We start from the raw sequence: 23,300 nt of genomic DNA, 5'->3' as shown, positions 1-23,300 counted from the left end.
TCTTCCAAAAAAATGATTCAGAGTAATTGAGTTGTCCTTTTCAGAATCTTTAAACATATGCCATCCCTCTCAGGTAACTTCATTTTAAAGAAATTTTTAGAACTCAACTGAAAGCTATTCTACTGATAAAGCTCACCATGAAATAAAGATGTTTCACTATGATGGATGCTATATAACTGGACACTTTTATTACCAAGACTGGCTTATGAAAGGCTCATCAGAAAAGTATCAGATGCTTCTATATTGCAGTGCCACACATCTGCACAGACATGGAACTCGAAAAGATTTCAGTCATGTAACTCCCAGATTCTGAGCTGCAGAGCAGCAAGGGCTGTTCCTCATTTCTCAATTTTGAGTAACCAGTGCCGTCAATGAAGTTTGGCTTCGGTAGACCAAAGACCTTACCATTACCCAAAATGATCTGGAAGCAATACTAAAGCCATGACAAAGTAAATTGTGTTTCATTGTATTATTATTTTTTTTTTTCCTCCTCTGGCTGTGAGAACACACAGATCAATACACTTCAGCATGAGAATTCTGCAGTGAAATTTTCATTTGTTACAAACAGCAACAAAAAGGCCCCAAGCATGCCCTGTCACTTTCAGTTTAGAAGGAAATGCACTAATAAACTCTTACCCCTGGGTCATCTTTGACAATGGGCAATACTATGCCAGCTCTTATTAAAGGCAATTCGTATCAGTGGCCCAAAAATTTCCTTTAAAATTATCATCTTTTGTATCCATGTAGCAGGATGTCAGCTTTAAAGTGCCACTGAGATATAGGACCTGTCATTTTGGTTAATTTTCAGTACAGTTTTAACACCAGGGTAGCCAATCCCTTAGGGTATGCTTTTTGGCTAACAAGATTTATTTAGTGGTTATCTAGACAAACAAGAAAATATATTACTGTATATTGCTTTTCAAATACAACAGCAAGCAATAAATCCTACTATAAAATATAAATCCCTGTTCTTTATCATGATGTCAAAGAAATAAAAATGTTTTAGATAATTTTCTCAATTTTTAAAATTACGTATATAATATGTATATCATATATATATTGTTTATCTTGTTAACAATTATTATTGTTAAACATAATATATACATATAATGTTCATCTTAAAATATCAAGACTTTATAGATGTCGTGTACATAGCTATCAAGTTTTGTTTCAAGGCATAACGATCACATTCTCAATCAAATGACCCAAGCTATTCAGGACAACATACTGCATTTAAAACAAAAATAATATGAAGTTTGATACTGTTACCTCATATTTTTTCAGAGGGAAATAGAGGTTTAAACACTATTTTATTGCTCTGTTATAACAGGAGAAAAAAAGGAAAACTTCATTTACTACATAAATATAGCTATTTGTCCTGTTTTCCTGATAACATTGTATTAGGATGAAGACTTTTGCACTTTGGTAGAAGAAAGGGTACATCAATAGAACAAAAAAAAGCTGTTAACATATTGTCTAAATCCTCATATGTTCCATGGAGTCTGTTTTTATTGATGTTATATAGAAGATAATAAAACCTAGCTGACCTCAATCTCCTGGTCTCCCAGGAACAAGACCTCTGCCAGAAAATGCCAGATATCAAATATCTTAGAGCATTTACTTGGCTATCTTTATTTCTATAAGCTGAGAATGAACTGGCTTTCCTTGCCCTAGTTCCAGACCCAATGGTTGATCTCAGATGACAACTGACCAAACCTCCTATGGCTGAAGCAATGAGTCAAGCAGGAGTCCTTCTTGTGCCCAACTCTAGCATACCTGGCCCAAATCACCCCCACACTAGGCATCACAGACAGGCTTTTGTATGCCCATATAACTTAGTCCACACTTCAAAATGCTAAGTCTCAGAGCAAATGTAAGAGTCAGGCAAAACAGGCAATTGCACAGGTGGCACAGGCAGGCAAGGAGAATTTTGATAATTTACTCCAGGACAAGCAGCAAGTGAATTTGAGAATCAGAACCTGAAATTCTATATTCAATCGTGTCTTTTACCAGTAGGATGACATAATACCAGAACACAAAAAGAAGTAATAAAGCACCAACTCAGCATTCCTACACTTAATTTATGGTTTTGTTCCAATAGACTTCTGAATGAACTGCAACAGAAAAGCATTTCTTCCTACTCCACAAGTTGGAAATCACTGTAGAACATCTCCATAATATTTTCAGTCCCTGGATACGTAAAGTTTAAAACTGATTTTCTACACCTGTCTCCCAGAAGAGAAATGTATTATTTTACTGAACTGTCAGCCTGTTCAAGACAGCAGATTAGAAAGGCAGAGTTAACTAAGTAGAGTGGACTTTCTCATTTCTTGGAAAACATTTATGAAACGTTAGGCAGTTTTTCACCTTAAATCCAACAATCTACAGAAAAAGCATACAGGATACTGCACACGTTGCAAAATCAGGGACTTTACACAGATGTGTTCAATAGAAAGTACAAGAATTTTTGCTTTATGACAATTCCAGAAGCCTCACAGGAGGGCTACGTTTGTATAAGCACTTCAGATCAAGGCATCTGTAGACTAAATAAAAGATGTAAGCAGAAAACACTGGTACTCAAAGCATTTAAGCAGATAAAATGACCCAAACCTTACCTCGAACAATAAGTTGAGCGAAATTTGACACTCCAGAACCTCTCTCTGATTGAGTTACACAACGGTATAAATCCTGGTCAGTTTTTGTCACCTCTTGCAACTTAAAGGTAGCAGCAAATCTTCTGTGATTTATATTTTTAGTCTGAGCAACTGGTATATCTTCCCCATTTCTTCTCTGAAATAAAAAAAGAGAAACCAAAGCAGAAAGATATTGTAAGAATATAATAAGCATTTATCATTGTCATCATACAATAAGTACATTAAAAAAACCCACAATAAGAAATGTGTTCACCCTATGCATGATTTTTGTGATACAAGAACTCAGAATCAAATTTGGGGGTTAAAAACACGGTCAGGTTTTGCAGTGACACAAGACTGACTGTGCCATACACAACTGCCACTACTTCATAGGTGGGATCCCCAAAGGACAGTCCAGGAGCAGCTGCATTCCCAATAAAAATCATTCAACTTAAAAAGAAATTATAATAGATATGCTGGATTTATTGTAAATAATAATAATTTAAACAACATCCAGCATTAAGGATTTTTACTGGTTTTCAATAGCTATTTTTCAACAAGTAGCCAACATTTCCTTTCTAATGCTAGCTTTTATCTGCCCAAATTCAATACCTTCTAAAATTGTACTTCTGTTACACTAAGCACCACCTACCTACCTAGAACTAGTTGAAATAAAAAGAGAAGAGAAGCAAACTCTTAAATGGGAAGATGTATATCTATTTTAAAAGCAGTTATTAAGAAAAAAATTATAGCTACCACAAGTCACTGAAAAAAATTAATCTGTCTGGAGCTGTGGGAAGGACAAGTCAGAAAGTAGAATTAGTTTCAGCTCGTGAACAGTTGCTCTTATCTCCACTCACACAAAATACTATTTTAATCAAAAAACAGATCCTCTATGAAAAGCAAGCATTTGAAAAAAAAAAAAAAAAGGAAAAAAAAAAAGGAAAACACTAACAGAAACTCACACCAACCAAATAAACAACATCCCTTCACTCTACCATGGATCAACTGAATGGATTTCCAGCTCAGGACGCATTTTCTGAAGGCACAGCTTTGCTCAGTCACCAGAAAGACATCGTAATTCCCTTTGTAGCTACACGGCCTGCTTTGTCCAATGCACAACAAAATGAGACCTCTGCTCATGTTTTTAGCTCTAATTGACTCCTGGAATGAGAATCTTCAGTGTGGTCTTAAACTCTGAGCTTGCTGTCTAATGCAAGAAGCAAGACTGCTGAGCAACAGAGTTTAATAACCCAACAGCCCGTGGCAAAATGCAAAAGGGAAAAATAGGAAACAAGCTAATACTGCTCATGTATACACACCCGCCTCTGTCACAGACAGGAGTTCTTTGTAACTCTTGGACACTTCATTTCACATCTACCACTTGTGATCTTAGCATGAGTTAGTCACTCCCTACATAGCTTTGCTGCAGATTAGCCAGAGGTTCAGCACTGCATCAAACCAGCTAACAAGTATTTACTTTCAGTAGTAGTATATTTCAAAAAGATCCTCATTAGGCTCTGTCACCTTTCTTGTAGCAGACACAAAGGATCCATCCCCTGCTTCAATGCAGGCCTTGTATTAAAACGTTTACATGAATAGTTTAGTCACTGGTATTCTGCCAGAAGCAACTGTGCTGTCACCTGCATCAACAGCAGGTTTATTGGGGTGACTCTTCCTCAGTTCATCAGGAGAGGAACCCCTGCCAGCTCACCACACCACTCTCTCTTCTGTTAGGCCAGAAGGGGCCAGCAGCCACCACAGCGTTTGGCCCAGTCCGGGTCATGGTAAGCCAGTGGGGCAGGACCAGGCTCAGCAAGACACAAAACGTGCACACTGATCTCCACAGGGAGATGGAGCATGAGATGCTCCTGAACGGCTCTCACACAGCTCCTGCCTTAGTCAAAGTCCCTTGTCCTGTAACCTTCCAGACTCTGATTAATACATGGATGCTGCCAGAAGGACTGTTCACAAGGCATCTGCTTCCTGTGAGAAGGATGAAGGAAGTCTGCTGAGGCTCACAAGGACTCCTGTCTTCCTGTCAGAAAGGCCTTGCTGAACCTCAAGAATCAAAGAAGTTATTAAATTCCAATATCAAGCAAACAAAGGGTAACGTTAAAGGCTTGATTTGAGCTCTACTTAAGCTACAGCAAAACCATTTTGCAGGAGATGCACTTCTCACTCCGTGGAGCTGGCATTTTCCAGTAGGAAAGCCATACTGTAAAGCAAGATTTTCTTCTAATTTTTCTCCCTCAGTTTTGAGTAGAGGCTTAAAGAAGCCACAACTCAAACTCTCTGCAAATGTTGATCTGTTATGAAATGTTATAGTTGAAACAACTATAATAAGCAAACTCATAGCACTGTTTCCTCTCATGCTCAGCTGTGCCCCCCACAGTGCATGCTTTCCCCAGTGCAGCATGTGGGCAGCAAGCCAGGGGATACCAGGCTATCCTGGAAAACACAGACCAGCCATGCAATTGTTAAAATGATCAAGCAGGATATAATGAACAGAAGGCTTATCTTATTGTTAAATATGATGTGATAGTAGAGTTGACAGTAACCCATGTAATGCAATAATTCTTGTTCTCTTGTAAAGGGATAAATGAACATCAGAGACAGTTTTCTAAAATTAAGGACTCCCTGCAATAAGTCCAGTGCTTTCAATTTCAATGCCACACGCAGCCTGCAGCAGAGAAGCCCATCACAAAGGTTAATGCATAAAATTATCTACCCTCCAAAGCTCCAAACTTGCTTACTTCAGCTAGCCCTGCATGCTTCATGTTAAAGAAGTAAAAGTGAACAGGGCTACTATTTAAAGTTAATTTTAGAGCAATTAATCAAAATGATATTTAATGAGCTTTGCAGTTCTGCTCCAACAACAGAACCTAGGATTTATTTTTTTCATTTACATCAGTGATTTCTGACTACTTAATCTTACAAGACTCAGAGTACTTGCTCAAATTGCTCTGTATTAGGATTTGTTTCTTGGGAATTCAATGGTACAATTACATCTTCAAAGTCAATTTTCATGTACAGCTTACCCATTAAAATGTTTTTCAGTCATTAAAACCATGAGAAGTTCAAACAGTAGAGAGTTCTCACTTGAAAACAAATGTTAAAGAAAATACTTGCATTTATTTCCCGTGCGTGTCCCTTACACCAGCAAACCATTAACCAGTCAGAGTTCAGATGCACTGCCACGATCTCTTAATTAAATTCTTCTTTTTAATGTCAGAGCAATATCACTGATTTTAAAGGAGAGGAAAGAAAGGCAGCAGCACTCTCCGCTTATTAGAGGGCTTCTGGTACATACTGTTTCAATTTATGTCCTGCTCATACTGCACAGAGCTTGAAAACACTGCTCAATTAGGTTTTAAAAATTCAATTTAAAATTAATGTGGAGTTATACTAATAGGTAATGGCTGTACCCTGTGTGATTCTCCGTTCCTCCAGCCCCTTGCTGTCTGATTTGATAACCCTGAATTGTTCATTTAGGAGAGGTCAGCAGCAGTCAGCTCTTCTCCTTTGCTGGAAATAACTCTGGGCCTCACCAAGAACTACAGTCTACAAACACTTGAATAAAATGAAACATAAGCAGGTGAAAAAGTCTCCTTCCCTCCAGCATTCCAGACTTTTAAATCTATTATGTTAAATTAGACCCTATAACTTCACACTTATTTTTAATTTGATAGTAACATTTTTTTTTAAATTATTCTCAAGTAATGAAATGAGAGCATATATTTATTTAAAAAAAAAATTAACAATGAAGGGTATGCAGCTTAAAAACAGTCGAGGGCAAAACAACAATTAGGAGAGACCTTAAAATTTCTCACTTCTTCCTCATGAAAGAATGTAAGTGTTTAATTAATATGAAATGATATTCTATTGAGTCTTCCAGAATGGGACGAGAAACATCCTAACCTTAACATCATACCTGAATTGTACCTATTGAGTACATCACTAAATTTTCTAATACAGACTTAAAACTTACTTCACTTTTTAACTTGAGAGATAAGATTAAGTCTTCTTGTTCTTTTTTTTTTTTTGGGGGGGGGGGGTTGTGTGTGTGTTTTGCTTTTAAACACTGAGAAGATATCATACATTTCTGTGCTGAAGTTTCCTCTGAATTCTCTTGAACTCTGTTTTTCATAACACTGATTTTTATCAGCCTGGACAGCTCGACCTTACACATCTCGGTCCCTTTCTCAGTGTAAATATCTTAACATAAGTCCACTACACTGCTAACATCTACAGTCAATCCTGTTTGCTTTCTCAGGCTTTCGGATGGACCCTGGTATGCCTCCAGAGATCAGAAGATGTCAACACCACGGCTGCAGTGACACACACATTGCTTCAGCAGCAGTGCCTACCACAGCACACTCACTCACCCTTCCTTGCCAGTACTCCTAACTTCATGGAAAAAAAATAAAAATAAAAATCCATCCTTGAAAATACATCGTCTCCCATCTTATCATCATCAAGGAATCCATGATCTAATTCACTGTGTGGCCATGGGGAGCAGGCAGGATCTGTCAGGGTGCAAGAGGAGAGCTCAAGCAACTCTGTCCCCAAATGAGAAATTAGAACTTCACCAGAGAAGAATTCCCCCAGCACCAGGGGAGTTATACCAGGGGAGTTACACTGAGATGCCTAGAGAAAAAGGGAATTTGTAAAGTACGTAGTGTCATTACACTTCTCTTTTCTTGTGTGCTTTTACCCACTGTGTACAGGCAAAAATATCTTGCAGTGGGTTTTTTTGTTTGTTTTGCAAGAGGAAAAAAAGGTTGAATGAAAATAGCTTCAATGTAGCAAGAACAGATGATGTCAAAAAACATTTTGGTAAAAATTAAATAACATAAGGGGGGAAAAAACTAACCTAAATTACCATACTTTAAAAATTTACTTATGTGCAGTTTGTCAGGCAGCAGCTTTTTCTTTTCTGTCAGTTTGCTTTTCAAAGAAAGCAAGCGGTTACGGGTTGTTTCTTTTTCTTCCCCTTTAAGTAGGAAACGAACGTAACAAACTTTAAGCTGGCTGGTCTCCCCAAATGTATGATAAAACAGACTAAAAGAGCTTCCCATGCACTACACATGCATTTCAAAATCTTTTCCCATGCACATATATTCTAACAATTTTGAGGAAAGTGCAGAGTCGAATTCTACATTGCAGTGCCACTTAGAAGAATACAAAATTACTTCACATATTTTAGTTGCATATACTTCTGTTAAGCAAACTTGTCCACTTAGAGGTAGCTTAACTTCCCTCCCACTGCACTGAAACTCCTATGGAAGAAACCAACTGTTAGCAAGAAATAGTCTAAATGAGAACCATCTGGTATCTTCAGAAGTGGGAATCCTAGCCTTTAATAAAATCTACCAGAGAAGGAACAAGCAAAATACATTCTACAGTGAACCCGGCCATCCAAATATAGAAATGAAAACCATACCTGCTTTTAACACCCCTTATTTTGAATTTATCTAACACATGCCACAAAAAAATACATTTTAAAAACAATGCTTTTCAGAAAGCTACAGTACTCTAGTTGCAGAACTACAGTACTTTTTTTTTTTTTTTTAATCACAAAAACACCAAATCTGGGCACAATGACTAAAGATCAATAGCATCTTGAGCAGAGCACACCTAACTGCAGCGTTCAACCTGCAGATCTAAAAAAAAAAAAAAACAACCTGATTTTGCAAAATTAAAAAGGAAAAGAAAAACCACACACTACCAAGACCAAAATAAGACAGGCTACCTCCTCACATGCTTCTTAGCAGATGATTTTACCCTTTTCCAAAAGGAAATAAGTATACCAGTATTTATATATATATATACATGCACACTCGCATACATACATAAAAATGTTGTATATAAAAGTGTGTGTATATATATATTCACACATTCATCAGCATTTTATGAAAGGACAAGTTTATCGTTCTATAAATCTCATAGCTATTTGAGCAAACTGTTGCTTGGAGCACAAAGGTACCTATTGCACTTCGCACCTCAGAGGAGAGGATCTAAATGCATGGATTAAGGAACAAAGCTCACAGGACCAGGTCAAGGAAATGTCAGTAAATTCCTTCCTAGAAATGCCCACCAGTTCCACCATAGGGATGCAAAAGCAGCACAGCTCCCAAGCACCTGGTGCTCTGGCCTTGATGAAAGCAGTGGCATCCTTAGTGAGGACCTACAGGGACAGCAGTCTCAAAGGCTGCAGTGTAAATAATATGACTTATAGCTGTGCAGGCTGGAGGAATTAGTTAACTGGGGGCAAAATTAAATTAAAACCAGGAGGATTACAGGATTTGGTGTTGCTGAAAATTAAGATGACTAGGGTAGACTCTACTGCCATATTTAGCCAAGAGGCTAACAAACCCGATGAAGAGACGAAAAACATTTCATCCAGGGTTAAATGACCCTAAAATACTTTTCTGAAACAAATTTGAAAGAGAATATAAAATAAGTTATTAATACTGTAATTTTCATTTGTTATTATTCTTTATAATCATGTCAGACTCAGCAAAGTGCAGGACAGGTTACATTACTAGTCAAGTCATCTGGAAGTACCTTGATGTTATCACTTTAAGGCAGCTTTTCATATTTCCTTGAAAAATGTTTGGAAAACTAGGATCATAAGAAAACTTAAACACACTAAAGCAAACGTATAGGTAAAATAGACAAGCCCCTGTGAAAGGTGAAGCCTGTCTTCTGTGTTTCCTTCTTCCATTGCTCGCTGTCAAAATCATCTTTTCTGTAAGTAAAAGCAACCAATAATGAGTAAAATGAAATTTCTGTGCAAGACAAAAGGAACTTGTATGCTATCTGGCTGATGTTAGTAATCAAGACACAGGAAAGATGACAAATTTTACTAGCATTTTACTAGCTGAGAAGAACAGAATCAGTAATATTTACTGTCACAAATTCACCTGTGTTGCAGGCAGATGCTGATGCTCTGAAGTCAGTTGCTTCCCCGCAGGCCAGAGGCTGGGGCAGCCTCACAGCAGTATCCCAGCAAGCCTCTGCCCCTCCTGTGGTCCCAGCAAGACACCCTGGCTTCAGCTGCTCTGCAGGGCCAGCAGGCCTGACCCACAGACTTAAGTTCAACAGCAGAATTGTCAAACATGACAGTTGACTAAGAACAAAAGTGAGACCAAAAGTCTCCATCACAGTTCCATAGCTGAAACCCTATGGTACTAAAAAAGCATCCAGAAAACACTTTTTCCCAGTTTCCCTTAGGCCACGTCAAAGAAAAAGCAAAACAAAGTTTCTTGATCATTTAGAGCTTACTCAGCTTCCCTTAACTTTCAGGGGTTGTAAAATTTGTGAGAACCAACAAAAAGCATTCTTCCAACATCATAAAAACAGGGAGCAAAGCCCCCAAACACTCAACTACAGCTAAATGTTTTATGCCCAAGGACCAAGGCCCACTCTCAAAACCCTACCGCTGGGTAATGAACCATGCCTTCAATTTCTGGACACCACGAGATTAAAGGAACTACATAGCACAGATCCCTTCCTGACAGGAATTACTGTCCTTTCATAAAACACAATAGTCATCAATGCTGCATCCCCTCAGCCCTCTGCTAAAGACACAGGTTTGCACATACACTATCCAGTTTAAAATCCTGCCGTGCTGCATTGGTTCTACAGAATGAATGGCCTTAAGGCATCATCAGAGGATACCATCTGCACGTGCTCAGTCCAAATTTGCTTTTAAGTGCCCACACATACATTATCTAACAGTGAAAATGCCTGAAAGACAGACAAACGCTAAACATCAAATCATACTCTGTGGCAATGAGCACCGCAACCCAAGAACCCAGCAAAAATGGCATTATAGGCTATGGCAGCTTCCTCAAGAACAGGACCATGATGCGGCAGTGCTGAACAGCCATGCAGATGGTCTTTCATCATCCAGTAACAGTTGGTATTGCTGGGAGGTCAGCCCCATGCCATTGTTGTTCCAGCAATTTGCATTTTATTTTCCATAATGCTTCCTAATTTCACATTTTCAGTTATTACTTTCAGGCAATTGCTTTAATTATCTGTTATTCCTCAAGGAACGACATACTTCTCTGGTGGTGAGAGGGTCTGGATCAGATCCGTTCATGCTGACGAGTCTCTTCAGGGGCAAAAGCAGGATTGCCTTGCCAGCCCTGGCAGCCCAAGTGGGGTGGCCTCTTGCCAGCACCCACAGCCCCTGCTGACAGATTGGCCCACTCGCCACGGCTCCAATGACAATCTGCACAGGATTATCGGGCACACATTAAACTTTTAAACATGTGCACTACCCCTCTGAATTTCAGATTCACCAGAGCAAATGGTATCACTGAAGACCGTGGCAAAATACATCCGTCTGCAAAGCCAGAAGAATCCGCTTTCCCTAATCCAATGCTATGTTAATGCAGAGCTCAGCGATGATGGATGGACTCATTAGTGCCGCTGTTATCACCATCTGAACCAGGTGCCAAGACATATGGTTTAACAGATGTTCAAGCAAAAAGCTCAAATCTCTGTACTGTGCAAGTGTCCAGTTAAACTGGACATCGATAAGACACTGAAAATCATACTGGGCTTATGAGAATCACAATTGTTCCCAGCTCAGGAAGCAGTTAAATACAGCTTGATTATGCAAAAAACCCTATTGCTCTGATATCCCAATCAGATCCACACAGCAAATGCTGAACAATATGTATGCTGCTTTCTATTTTTTGTGTCCCAAAGCGTTATTTACACTGTTCAGACAATTTGACAATTCTATTTCTGTACTTTCTCAGTAAAAGAACAAGGCTTAAAATCATGGAAGCTTTCCTCATATTAAAAAATCATATGGGTAAGAAGACCCTCTTCAATGTCTCTATTTTAATGTTTGTATTGTTCTCTGTGTGCCGCTTTCACATATATTTAATGCTTAACACGTATCCATCCTAAAAACAGTATCCATGTGTAAAAATGACTCTTGTTTTCCAACCTAGCTCCACTGGAATGCATGGCATTTAACATACACCAAAAAAAAAAAAAATAAAGCAGCCATATTTATAGCAATATTGATACAAATTCAACAAATGAATATGGATAAAGCAGCAAAGTGCATCCAAAGTTAGCAAAAGAAACAATCATTCTTCAAGAGTCTTTCTCATAAAAGACAATTCATATACTTAAAAAAATAGAAGATCAGCAGAAGCACGCAACAACTGATCAGTCTATTACTTGTTCTATTGCATCTTTTCAGCTGACACACGCACACATATTTATGTTCTCTTCTCGCAGGAAATTTTCAACAAGTACTACTGCTAACTCCTTATATAACAAAGCACACCAAAGCGTAACAGGCAGGAATGCCATGTTACTGCGCTGGGTTTGGGGATTCATCCGACAATCCAAATGCTTCAGTGTTTTCAGTGGTACCATCCTGAAGTTGTTTGTGCATGACTTACTACACTGGAAATTGTAAGAGAAGGTAAAATAAATAAACAAATCGAGAAAAAAAAAAAAACAAAACACAGTACTACATTCAGAAGTTGATAGTAAGCAAAAACATAACACACTAAGACCAAATGCATTCCAGAAAGAAAATTAAAAAAAAAAAGAAAATAAAAAAAATAAAAAAAAGAAAAAAAAGAAAAAAAAGAAAAAAAAGAAAAAAAGAAAGGACTTTGAAATTCTTTCAGAATTTGTCAATAATTGTAGGTTTTAAAGAAAATACTTCAGCTCGTAGCCATAACAGACTGGATACTAGATGAAAAGGTGAAAAACACTAAGCACTACACTTCTGTCCTGCTCTCACACCCAGTATTTACTTTGTCAGGAAAGGTATGTTTTAGATCATCTTGTTCAACCAGTTAAATCTCTTTACCTGCTCAAATATTTGTTTTACATTAACAAAGTTGAAATTTTTAAAGACTTGTGTTATCTTTACGGTCTATCTTTCAATGCCAGAGCCCTGCCTGTCCCCAGCTTTGGTCCAGTGGGGCTGCAAAATGTAGGGGTTGGTGGATAGGGTTGTGAAAGAGGTCAGGAGACAAGATATAATCTAAAAATAAACAAACCAGCAAAATCTACATTAGTGAAAGTCACAAAAAAATTTCAATGTTAATTCATATTCATCTGAAATTCTTACAGTTACGCTCTTATAGAAAATGAAGATGATGAAAAGACAGTTATAAACACTCAAAAAACAATGCATTGAAACATGTCTATTTTAATCTATTTTTATTTTCAGTCACATAAAGATATGTGCACTTCATTTATAGTTACAAAGAAAAACAAGGAAATGTGCATGCGCACAAATAATTTGTGTAACATCAGTGGTTTTTCCCCACTGGAATATTAAAGTTTATACAGGTCATTAACAATGAGACAATCTACAATGAGATCTACTCTGTTGTTAGAATCCTTCTCTCTTCCTTGCTCCCAGCCAAACATCCCATCTGCTGGCACAGTTTATATACTTAGGTAATTCAGACATGAATCAAGCTAAAAATGAACCAAAACAAAACGTGCACACAGCACCATCACCCTTACAAACCAAAACCAAAAATCCCTCTTGCTCTCAATAACAGTAGCAATAATTTACATCTGGGGACAAAATTTTTTTTCTGCCAGATCAGTTTCCTCAACTAATTCAATGGAAAGGTGAGTAAAAGCTCCATACTACAGAAGAGTTTAGGAGGGAGAAGCTGAGATTGCTGCAGCTCAGTGCAGCTGGATTGCACTCAGAGGCAGCACTACAGAAAAGAAAGCAGGGTGGCTGCTTCCCCCAGCTCTGTCTCACTCCTGAATTTCCTTCAGCCCTTGGCTGCAGAGGGCTGGGAAAGCCAGAGAGCAGTAGTAAGATTCTGTAATGGAATTTGTGCCTGTACAACTTTATTACTTCAATGCAAGCAAATGTTATCTTAGATCATTTCAGATACAAAAAGTCCCAGATTGTACCTTAGATCTTTACTTATCAAAGATTGTTTTAATAGCAACCTGTATGCTACTTTTTCTTGGTTTTGTTTGTTTGTTTTTCCCTTTACTAAGGAAATATCTTTTCTCTTTCAATAAGGACATGACCAAAAGCTATTTTTTCCAATAGAGCGTACATGAGAAGTGTTTTTTTCTTCTCCCCCGCAGTGGTCTTTTTTTCTTTTCTTTCTTTCTTTCTTTTTTTCTTCCTCCCCACATCAGTTTTTGTTCTTACGAGAAAAATACATTCTTGGAATGTTTCAGCTCAGGGCTCTCAAAAACAATTACTTAGGCATTTGATTTGATCTGCTTGCTCTTCCTTGCTTGCTATTCACCCTTTATGAATCTCTGGTTTGGTCAAAGGCTAATGTTTTAGCCTCTTTCAAGTCATACACTTTAGTCTTATGAGGCCCCCATATATATTCACCTAGTGTTTTAAGGATGAGGAGTCAATTCACTATTAGCTGAGCAAAACAGCTGTAACATCTGTTTAAGGATAAATTCAGAGGTAGGAAAGTTCATGACTTGCACTTATGTCAGGAAGGTAAGATGAAGTGTTGGAATAATGAGAGAGGAGGAAGAAAATATGGGTCACCTTTAAGCTAGTGAAAAATTGGGATTACTTAAGGGAAAACAAGAAGGGAAATGTAAGACCCAGCATATGAATTTAGTAGCAAAGTGTCTTGAAGAATATCAAAGCACTTCACAAACACAAGCAGAGTTATTTGAATGTCAAAGACACCTTATCTTTTACACTGCGAGAAAAATAGCACATCTGTGATCCCCCACAAAAAACCACCCATAAAGTACTTGAAGGGACAAAATACATGTTTTCTGAGTTGTCTGGCGGATAACTGGCCTTCTCAAGGGAGTGCAAGTTAGCAAGTATAATCTGTCAGTTATCTGACCCAGAGGACCAAGTGATGAGGAAGCTTACCAGCTGGCAGTCCCTGTCAGCCCTTTCTGACCAATTACCCACTGAAGACAGTGCCTCACATTTGTTCTTGCTTGCACCTTTTGTTATATTCCTGTCTTTGGTATAGTAACCAAGCTCAATTTCAGTTTGTGTGCTTTATGCAATCTATCTGGCAAGCCTCTGAAACTGTACTCCACTTCCCCAGTGAAGAAATTTTATATGTGCTCAGTTTAAACAAGTTACTATCCAAAGACATGGAATACCACATCATTCCGACTGATAAGATAGCAATTCGATAAATGTAACACACTTACTGCTAGATTTGTGTCACATTTTAAAATGTTGCAGCATATTAGTCTGGCAATACATTCAGTGTATCAGATTTTTATAATCTCATATTTCTATTAAAAATATTCTCTTTTACATTTGAAGTTTAACACATGCCTATATGCAACTGCTACTGAGGGGTTGTCATCCTACACTCTATTAAAAGAAAATCAAACAGATTGAAGTAACTGATTACAGTTCATTTCAAGAGCACAACACTTTACAAAAAAAAATACATACATTAAAGTTCTGATTATAGTTAATTTCAAAGTCCAATCATTGCCAAAAACTTTGAAGTTCTGAAAGTGTATAAAAATTCCCTATTTTTAAGAAAATGAGTTGTAAAACACATATTAAGAAATGATTCTAAAGTAATGTCAGTGCTTAAGGTTTAAGCATACACATACGGGTATTATGTGGCAAAATTCAGTTTTTAAAGAAATAAGTGTGAACCTTTGCAATCTTTCTACTTGGCGGTCTTAATTTTAAGTCTTTCAAGACCATTCACACAAACCACAGAGAAAAGTTTTCATTTTAAAATTGAGAATATGTACTTATATGTACTTCATGGTAATAAATGGAGCTGATTTAAAAGTACAGAAGATCAAAATGCCTTAAAGAACAACCTTCCTCTACTGGCCATTAAAAAAAAAAAAAGGTCCCAATCCAAGCTTTTTAACACTACAAAATTGATTACAGTTTCACCATTTAAACAATATAGCATCTTCTTTAAATTAAATGTTTCACATGCAAAAGAAAAAAGACTTAAGAATTTAAATATTTCCCTTCCAGAAAGCATTTTGTTCTCTAGGCAAATAGACTTAGATGAGTTGGCCTTACCTGGAGCCATAACTTGTTATTCACTGCATCTCTCCCTGTAGCAATGCACTGAAATGTAGCATTCTGCCCTGCATTGACCTCTACATCCCCCAGCCTCAAGAAATGTGGAGATTTATCTGCAGATTTGGAAAAAAAAAATTACAAATAATGCTTATTGCTACAAAAGGTGCCATTGCATCATCTCTGCAAAGACGCATATTACAAAAACCTTCTGCTGGAAAACACAAACAAAGAAAATGATTTGTTTCATCTCAGCTCCAGAAGAACGTTTTCAGTCCTTTCCCTTCTCTCCTTTTTATTCTACATGAGTTCTAATAAAGTATTTTAAGAATCAAAGCCCAGAAAAGAAGATCAAATGCTAGAATGTCAGTAGCACATTACAAAAATTATCCGTGCCAATTTAAATTGTATGAAGTCTGTCATACTGGGAAAAAGCCAATTAAAAGGATACTGCTCAAGTGAAAAAAAATAGGTATTATCTAGATAATTTGCAACATAACTTTGAGCTCCATACTTTTACTAAATGAAATCATTTTTGCTGTTCAGCATAATATTTCAATATTCAGGCAAATTATTTCCTTCTCTGACAAAGCCCCTAGGACAGCTCTGTGGCACAACCACCTGAAGGATTTATTAGACATAAGAAATCTGACAGACGTATTTGAGGAATGGGTATATTACACAGCTCTCACCCATTCCTTTCTCAAGAGCCACCAATTACAACAATAGCTGAGCTGTAATTTCTTTGTGCTTAGTTAAAAAAAGAACTAAAAAACACCGGAAAACCTCTCAGGAAAAAAGGCCAGCAAATCAGAATGAAAAAATGTTTAAAGATCGGTACAGAAAACAGCTTATCTGAAAAGTATAAGATTTTGATTATCTTCTGTCATGGCTGCACCAAAGTGCCTTTTAGCAATTAGAAAATAAATAAAAAGAAAAAAGAAAAAGAAGAAAAAGAAAGAAGCAAGGGACAATACAAAGCCAGATACTGGAGCCGCAGAGAGTTTTGCTGACTACTGAGATCAGACAGCCTGGCTGGCAGAAATATAAAGAGGTATATTACACAAATACCCCTTTATGCTTGGTAACCTATAAGAGTCATAACAGAGTTGTGGGTGGAAGAAAACAAGATGTGAGGTTGCCACTGCAACCATCTTTTAAAAATTTTGGAGGAAGATTGTTGTGATGTGGTCTTTTCAAAAAGTAATTAAATTAACAGCCATGAGGTGCACTACAGTGAATTTAATTTTGAGAAAGGGAGCGTCTAGAGGAAGATCAGAAAAATGAAATAGAAGTAACAACAACAACAAAAAAAACACAACTAAGAGTGGTGTCAGAAATGCACAGTAATAATTTCTTCCTCACAATGTTTACTTGTACGACACCTGAATTAACACAATTTGTGTTTGAAGTGTACAGTTTTACCCAGAGTTAGGCAGAAAGAGGCAAATATAAATGCCTGAATTCTGTTCACAAAATAAACCATAGCAAGGGACCTCCCTTCAATAGTTCAATAGCTAGAAGCCATTTATAAAAACAAAAAACAACAACAAAAAAAGGGCACGAAATCTGGAAAGCCATAATTCTGTAATCTGTATCTGTAGTGGATATAGTGAACATACATATTAACAAAAGACAGCTTAAGACACTGAAGCATTTCTGCTTTTATATTCATGCAATACTTCTGGTAGACAAAGATTTCACCCAGGTAAATCACTTGCAACACTACATTTTGCCCTGGAAGCTACAACACAAATGCTATTGAAAGAACAAAGAACATCAGTGATGAAGTGATGAAAACTCAGCAGGCCACAGCAATATCAAATATGTCCTGAAAAGACAGAGAAAAATGCAGCTCTTAATCATTACTTACCACAAGGGTAACTCAGAACCTGGATGTCATCAATGGCAATGTAGCCATTTCTCCCATCTGAGACTTCGGCTTCAAATATTACCTGTCAAAATGAAAGAAAAAATGTTTACAACATTCATTTCTGCAGAATTCCCACAGTAGCAGGCGTGTTGATATAAGACACATTGCCTTTTTCATTTAGCTGAGGTTCCTACAAGGCTTGATGACTGAATGGAATATTTATTACCTAATGGATTGCAGTTCCATTCTTTTCATATACATCACTTGCTTTGGATTCGCTGCTTATAGCACAACAGAAAAGCAAGTTTATTATCTCAATTAGCGGCATACTGTTTTCAATTCACTAAATGCATAAACATGATTCAATCCTGAAAAAAACACTATTACTTTCAGACAGGTTCAACATCACAGCATACAATTGAATAAGAATTTTAACATTTGTATTCCCATCAGTGGTCTTGCTGTAGCCCACATTCTCATGCAACGTGTAGCGTGTAGTGTAATTGTACCGGAAAATATGCAGCAGCAGCACAGAAATAAAGTGGCACTGCCCAGTGGCAATGAAAAGAACAGCTGTAGGAGATTTATGCAGTAGTCACTACATTCTTTATTTTTTTCAAGACAATTGAGAAATTGCTGGGCACGAAACAAAAATGCAACAATGTCTTCACATCCAACTTCTTGTCCCACTTCAAACATGAAGTAACAAGGAAAAATTGTTCTCAGAACATTTGAGGAGAGAGCTGTCTCCTACAGATGTACCAACATAACATCACACAGTCCAGAATAAACTAACAAACTGGCAGAAAAGTAGAGGATAATGAAAAGGAAAGAATATAGAAATGAAAAATAAGTATGAAGCAAGAATGCCTAAACTAGGTGCGTTGTTCCAAAAGTAATGCCTTCTATTTATTTCCATGGAAACAACAAGAGCTACAAGGAGCACAAACACACTGTCTGATCAAGCAAATTTTCAGCTACCAAACACTATTTTTCGACATAGTTACCACCTACTAACTTTGCATTTTCACCACCAATGAACAAGAGCCTGCATGCTGCACTCGTAGAAATCTGCACCAGTAGAGGTGAACAACTGTTTCACAGCTGCTATTATGGTGTCATTGCTAGAAAAATGTTGCTCATGAAGTCCATCTTTCATTGGCCAGAACAGATGGAAGTCAGAAATCCAGACTATACAGTGGGTACGGTAGGACAGTCTAGTCAAGATTGGCAATGTGCTTCATGGTCTTCAAACCAGTATGGGACCTGCCATTACTGTACTGCAAGAGAAAGGCTGTCTTCACCTCTGCACTGAAAGTTTGAGTCTTCAGCTTAGTCACTGTCAGCAATGCAGCGTCCAGAGTTGATGGTTTATCCCTGTTCCAGAAAATCCAGAAGGATCACCACTATCTTATCCCAAAAGACAGTACACACTCCTTTACCCACAGAGAGCTGCATCTTGACCTTTTTCTCTGATAGGGAATTCACGTCACTGCTCCACGAACTGCCATTTTGACTCTGGCTCATAGTGATGACATGTGGTCCCATCACTGGTAATGATGCAATCCAAGAAAATGTCACTTTCAGTCTTGTATTGGTTCAGTAGATCCTTACAAACTCGTATACAGGGTTCTTTCTGTTCCTGTGTGAGCATTTATGGAACCCACCTGGCACAAACTCTGCAATATTCCAATGTTGCCATCATTGATTCCAATGCATTGCAGTCAGTATTCAGCTCCATACACAGTACCCTGGTTGTTATCTGAAGATGAGTTGATTTAGATGCCTTCCAGTTCATGGTGTGACAGTTGTGCATGGCCATCCAGAACGTCATTTGTCTCTCGCATTGCTTTCTTTACTGCTCAAATGTGCCACCTACTGCCTCACTGTGTTCACATTCACATAAACATTCAAGAAGTGTCAGTGAATTCCATCCCTTGTTCTCTGAGACAATGCAAGGGAGAAAGACTGACAACCATACGTCCCAGGTAGGTGGGGGGGGGGGGGAATACAAGACCCATCAAGGACCTTTCTTAAAGATTTCAATTAGAGCTCTATTTGACAGCACCTTGCAGCTCCTCTGGCTTTCTTCAGGGAGCTGGCACTTGTCATTTGTAGTTGTTAGGGAATGAAAAAAATCCTTACATCTTGATCAATTTGTCTTTTTGCTGTTGTTTTAAAAGGTTATGTGGTGTGAAGACAATCAGACATCTCAGTAAGAAATAATGTTATATTTAAAGCCCTTCCAAATGACCAATTTTTTTTTTTTACATTGCAATACAATTCTATCACATACGTAAACAAACTTGTTTCCCAAATTTAAGTTGAGAACTTTGACAACTGGTGTTAAATCCAGTGGCCTAAATTTACATAGAACTTCAAACCAGGCTGTTATTCATTTGAAAACAGTTTTGACTCAGCTACCAGAGAAGCTTGCCCTCATGTGCATCCCTCCTCTGTAAATTGATAGCTTCTTGGGGGCCAGAGAGAAAGAATTTTCCTTACTTGGGATACAGGTGGGAATTTACGTTTGTTTTTTTCTTTCTTTTGCTTTTTTTTTTTTCTGTAGCTATATATAGTAAAAGGTGCAGGACAGTTATAAAAGTCTCACTGAGCTTTAATTTGATAACATCTGTTCACATTTGAAAAGGGAAATGAAAAAAGAATTGATTATATAGATAAAGACAGCAAGTCTTTAAAACACTGAGAAACTGGACCAGAAACAGAGCTTTTCTCTCACATACACACAATACATGAGAAAAAACCGACTGCTCAGCTATTCCTTTCACCAGATAAAGTTTATCCTAATAAAACACCGTTGCATTCAGAGTGAATCCTGCATTTTACTTCAATGACTTTTTAGTTTATAATCCTAGAAGGAATGTCTTAAACACCTGTAGTTAGCTGAAAAGTAATTCAGACTATCAATCTAGCCAAAAATCCTTAGTTGACTGCACAACTACAGATGTCCTTTCACTTACCACAGTTTAATTGCACGTTCATCTACTGCATTTCTGAGACACACTTGCTTCCCTTAATGGAGAGGACAGAGTTTCCTGGGGGATGAATCAGGCTTGCACAAAATCGTTCTGGAGACAGTTATCCTGTCTCGTTTTTACAGGAGTGAATGCAATGAAAAACAACAGGAAATCCTGAATAGCTCAGGTAATTCAAATGCTCAGGGGAATTACATTTCATCTTAGATTCTTTTGTATAGTTCCTATGTAGTGCTCAAATGGTTACTTCTCCAAATAAAATTGCACACTCTTGGTTACAAAGTACTTGAATTTAGATAAAAATGAATTAAACAAATGAAATGTCAAAATTCCCTGAACTGGGCACGTTCCTATGTCTTTAACCATCCCCAATGCACTTTTTGTCCATATATTTGTCCATTCTGCTCCTAAAATCACAAACTTTCAACATACACAGTATAATCTAGGAAAATCTATAAGTTTACTACTGACAGCATTAAGAAAAAAAAAAATCGACTAGCCTGTTTCGTACTTGACTTCCTTTAATGACCAAATCAGTGACAAATTGAACCCAAACATCCTGCTATATTATGCACAACTTTAAAGACCTCTATTATATGCTCCTAGTAAATTTTGTTTTAACTTTGATGAGTCCCAGATTATTCAGTCAATCCTGTATAGAAACCATTACCTTTTCTTTGATAGCCCTTGTCATCCTTCTTTGAACCTCTTTCTAATAGTACTATAGTCTTTGAAGATAATGAGAACAGAGATTGCACACAGTAATCAAGACGTATAAATCCATGAATCATCCATAACAGAATTACCTAATTTATAATGAACTTCTTTCTTAACCATTCCTAAAACTTCATCTGCCGCCTTTGAGCATCACTGGGCTTAAAGTTGATGTTACTGTGAACATCAGGATCTTGCTGCAGATTGCTAATGATAAACATAGAATCTATCATTCCATTCATGAAATTCAGATTTTATGCAGCGTGCATTATTTTCTCTCTCTTAATCTACATTAAAATGTGCCTGCCATTTAATTTCCCAGTTACTCACAGCTGGTGATTTTGAGATGGTCATCCTGCAGGCCCTCACAATTAGACATTGTACTTGCTATTCCAAAGAAGCTTTCATATGCAAACTTCTGTCTTGTCTCTGTTGTCTCTCTATCCTGGTCACTTATAAATGCATTGAAAGAAACAAATCTCTGTAGGATTCCCCTGCAGTAGCTTCTTCTGAGGACATGGACAATTTATGTATTTTTTTCTCTTTTACACAATTGTCTATTTATGAAATTATCTTTACTTTCATAGAATAGCTTTTAGATAGATTCTAGTTGTTTCATGTCAGGTACTACAAAATATCACATAGTTCACTTTCACATCCCAGTTCTAAAACACTGATTTGGCAACCACCCTTCATCTAGTTTTAATCCAGAAACACACATTTCAGAAAGACTTAAATGGTCAGCAGTATTTGAACACAATGCAGGAAGCAGTAACTTCTGTAGCTGTGACTCCCAAAGGTGGGGGGAGGGGGTGGAATCTAGTTGCTGAAGTTGAATGCCTAAGGACTATACAAATACTGCACTCCTACACGGCCCTAACACTGCATGCTATAAGCTTGCATTTGCTGGAATACACTAAGTGTTATAAGGAATGGACTTGCCAGATTTTTAACTCTTAGCATGATTAATTTAGGTATCCTCACTATTAGCTCATTTAATGCACTGATACAAATACACGTTCTCAAAGTATATCTAGTGAACTATGTACAAAAGGTAGCCAGGAAATAGGAAGAACTCCATAGACCAAAGCTTAAAAAGAATATAGGAAAGTTTCTCTCCAGTGCATGTTTACATCAAACATATTTGTGAGAAAAACAGGATGGAACGAAAGATTTCCATTAAAAAAAAAATCTGACACTTGCACACAGCTCAGTTGGAATGTGCTCCTATTTGCATGTGTAGCTCAGCCCATTTCCATCTACCAGGAAAGCAGAAAATACTTGTTCCATTCCCTAGAAAGCCCATTGCCTCTTGGGCTATTTTGTAATAGTAAATAAATGAACAAACAAATAAACAAACAAATATGTAAAAATAACTAAGTAGCCATTCTCTCTCTACTTCTTGGCTTACATACTTATATATCAGAAAACATTCAGAACTAATTTTCCAATACTTGGGTTCAGCATTTTAATATTCCATTTTTTTGTATTCTAAAGATAGTCATCAGATAAAACAACTAGGTTTTGTAAAAGCTGTTTTCTTGATGTAAACCAGAAACATCTTCAGAGTACTTCTGCAGTTTGAGACTTGCCTTGTCCCTTCTCCATGACTATTTCTGATCACTTACACTATACGATATACTATACTTATTCCGTACTTCTGATACTGATGAATGCTTGAATGTCTCAAAGGATTTAAGGCAATCTTATCATAAAAAAGGAACAAACATCACACATCAATTAGATAAAGTCAGCCTTAAAAACATCTAAGTTAAAATAGAAAGTCAGCCATTCATTGGCTATTTTTTCCTCCTTAGCCCCTTAAAATGATCTTAAGAATAATTTAAGATTGAAATAGACAAAAAAATTTAGATCTTGCAATTTCCAAAGTGCATTCAGTTTGCAATACATTTTTAATTCAGCCATAGAAAGCCTTTCTATTAAGTAAATTACCTGAAATTACACTTGTAAATAGATTAATTCCAATGCTTGGTAGCAAGCCGCATTAGAGAGGTATTGTCTGTGATAGCAGTACAAAACAAATCAACCAA

The 23,300-nt window shown here is 37.2% G+C and overlaps 1 protein-coding gene across 1 annotated transcript in view; it reads right to left on the bottom strand.

Annotated features, from left to right (window-relative positions):
* The window catches only part of PTPRK (protein tyrosine phosphatase receptor type K), a 395,041-nt gene that overhangs the window by 199,606 nt on the left and 172,135 nt on the right, over positions 1-23,300 (bottom strand). The window contains exons 6-8 of the mRNA XM_090136137.1: positions 17,540-17,621; positions 15,667-15,782; positions 2,616-2,790 (exon numbers count right to left, since the gene is read on the bottom strand). Coding sequence (XP_089992263.1) covers positions 2,616-2,790; positions 15,667-15,782; positions 17,540-17,621 — 373 coding nt within the window. The remainder of the gene's footprint in view (positions 1-2,615; positions 2,791-15,666; positions 15,783-17,539; positions 17,622-23,300) is intronic.

This window comes from Phasianus colchicus, chromosome 2 (assembly GCF_987193195.1).
Source record: "Phasianus colchicus chromosome 2, bPhaCol1.hap1.1, whole genome shotgun sequence".
NCBI classification, from domain to species: domain Eukaryota; kingdom Metazoa; phylum Chordata; class Aves; order Galliformes; family Phasianidae; genus Phasianus; species Phasianus colchicus.
The sequence above is the reverse complement of the archived record's forward strand: the minus strand, read 5'-3'. Positions and strand labels throughout refer to the sequence as shown.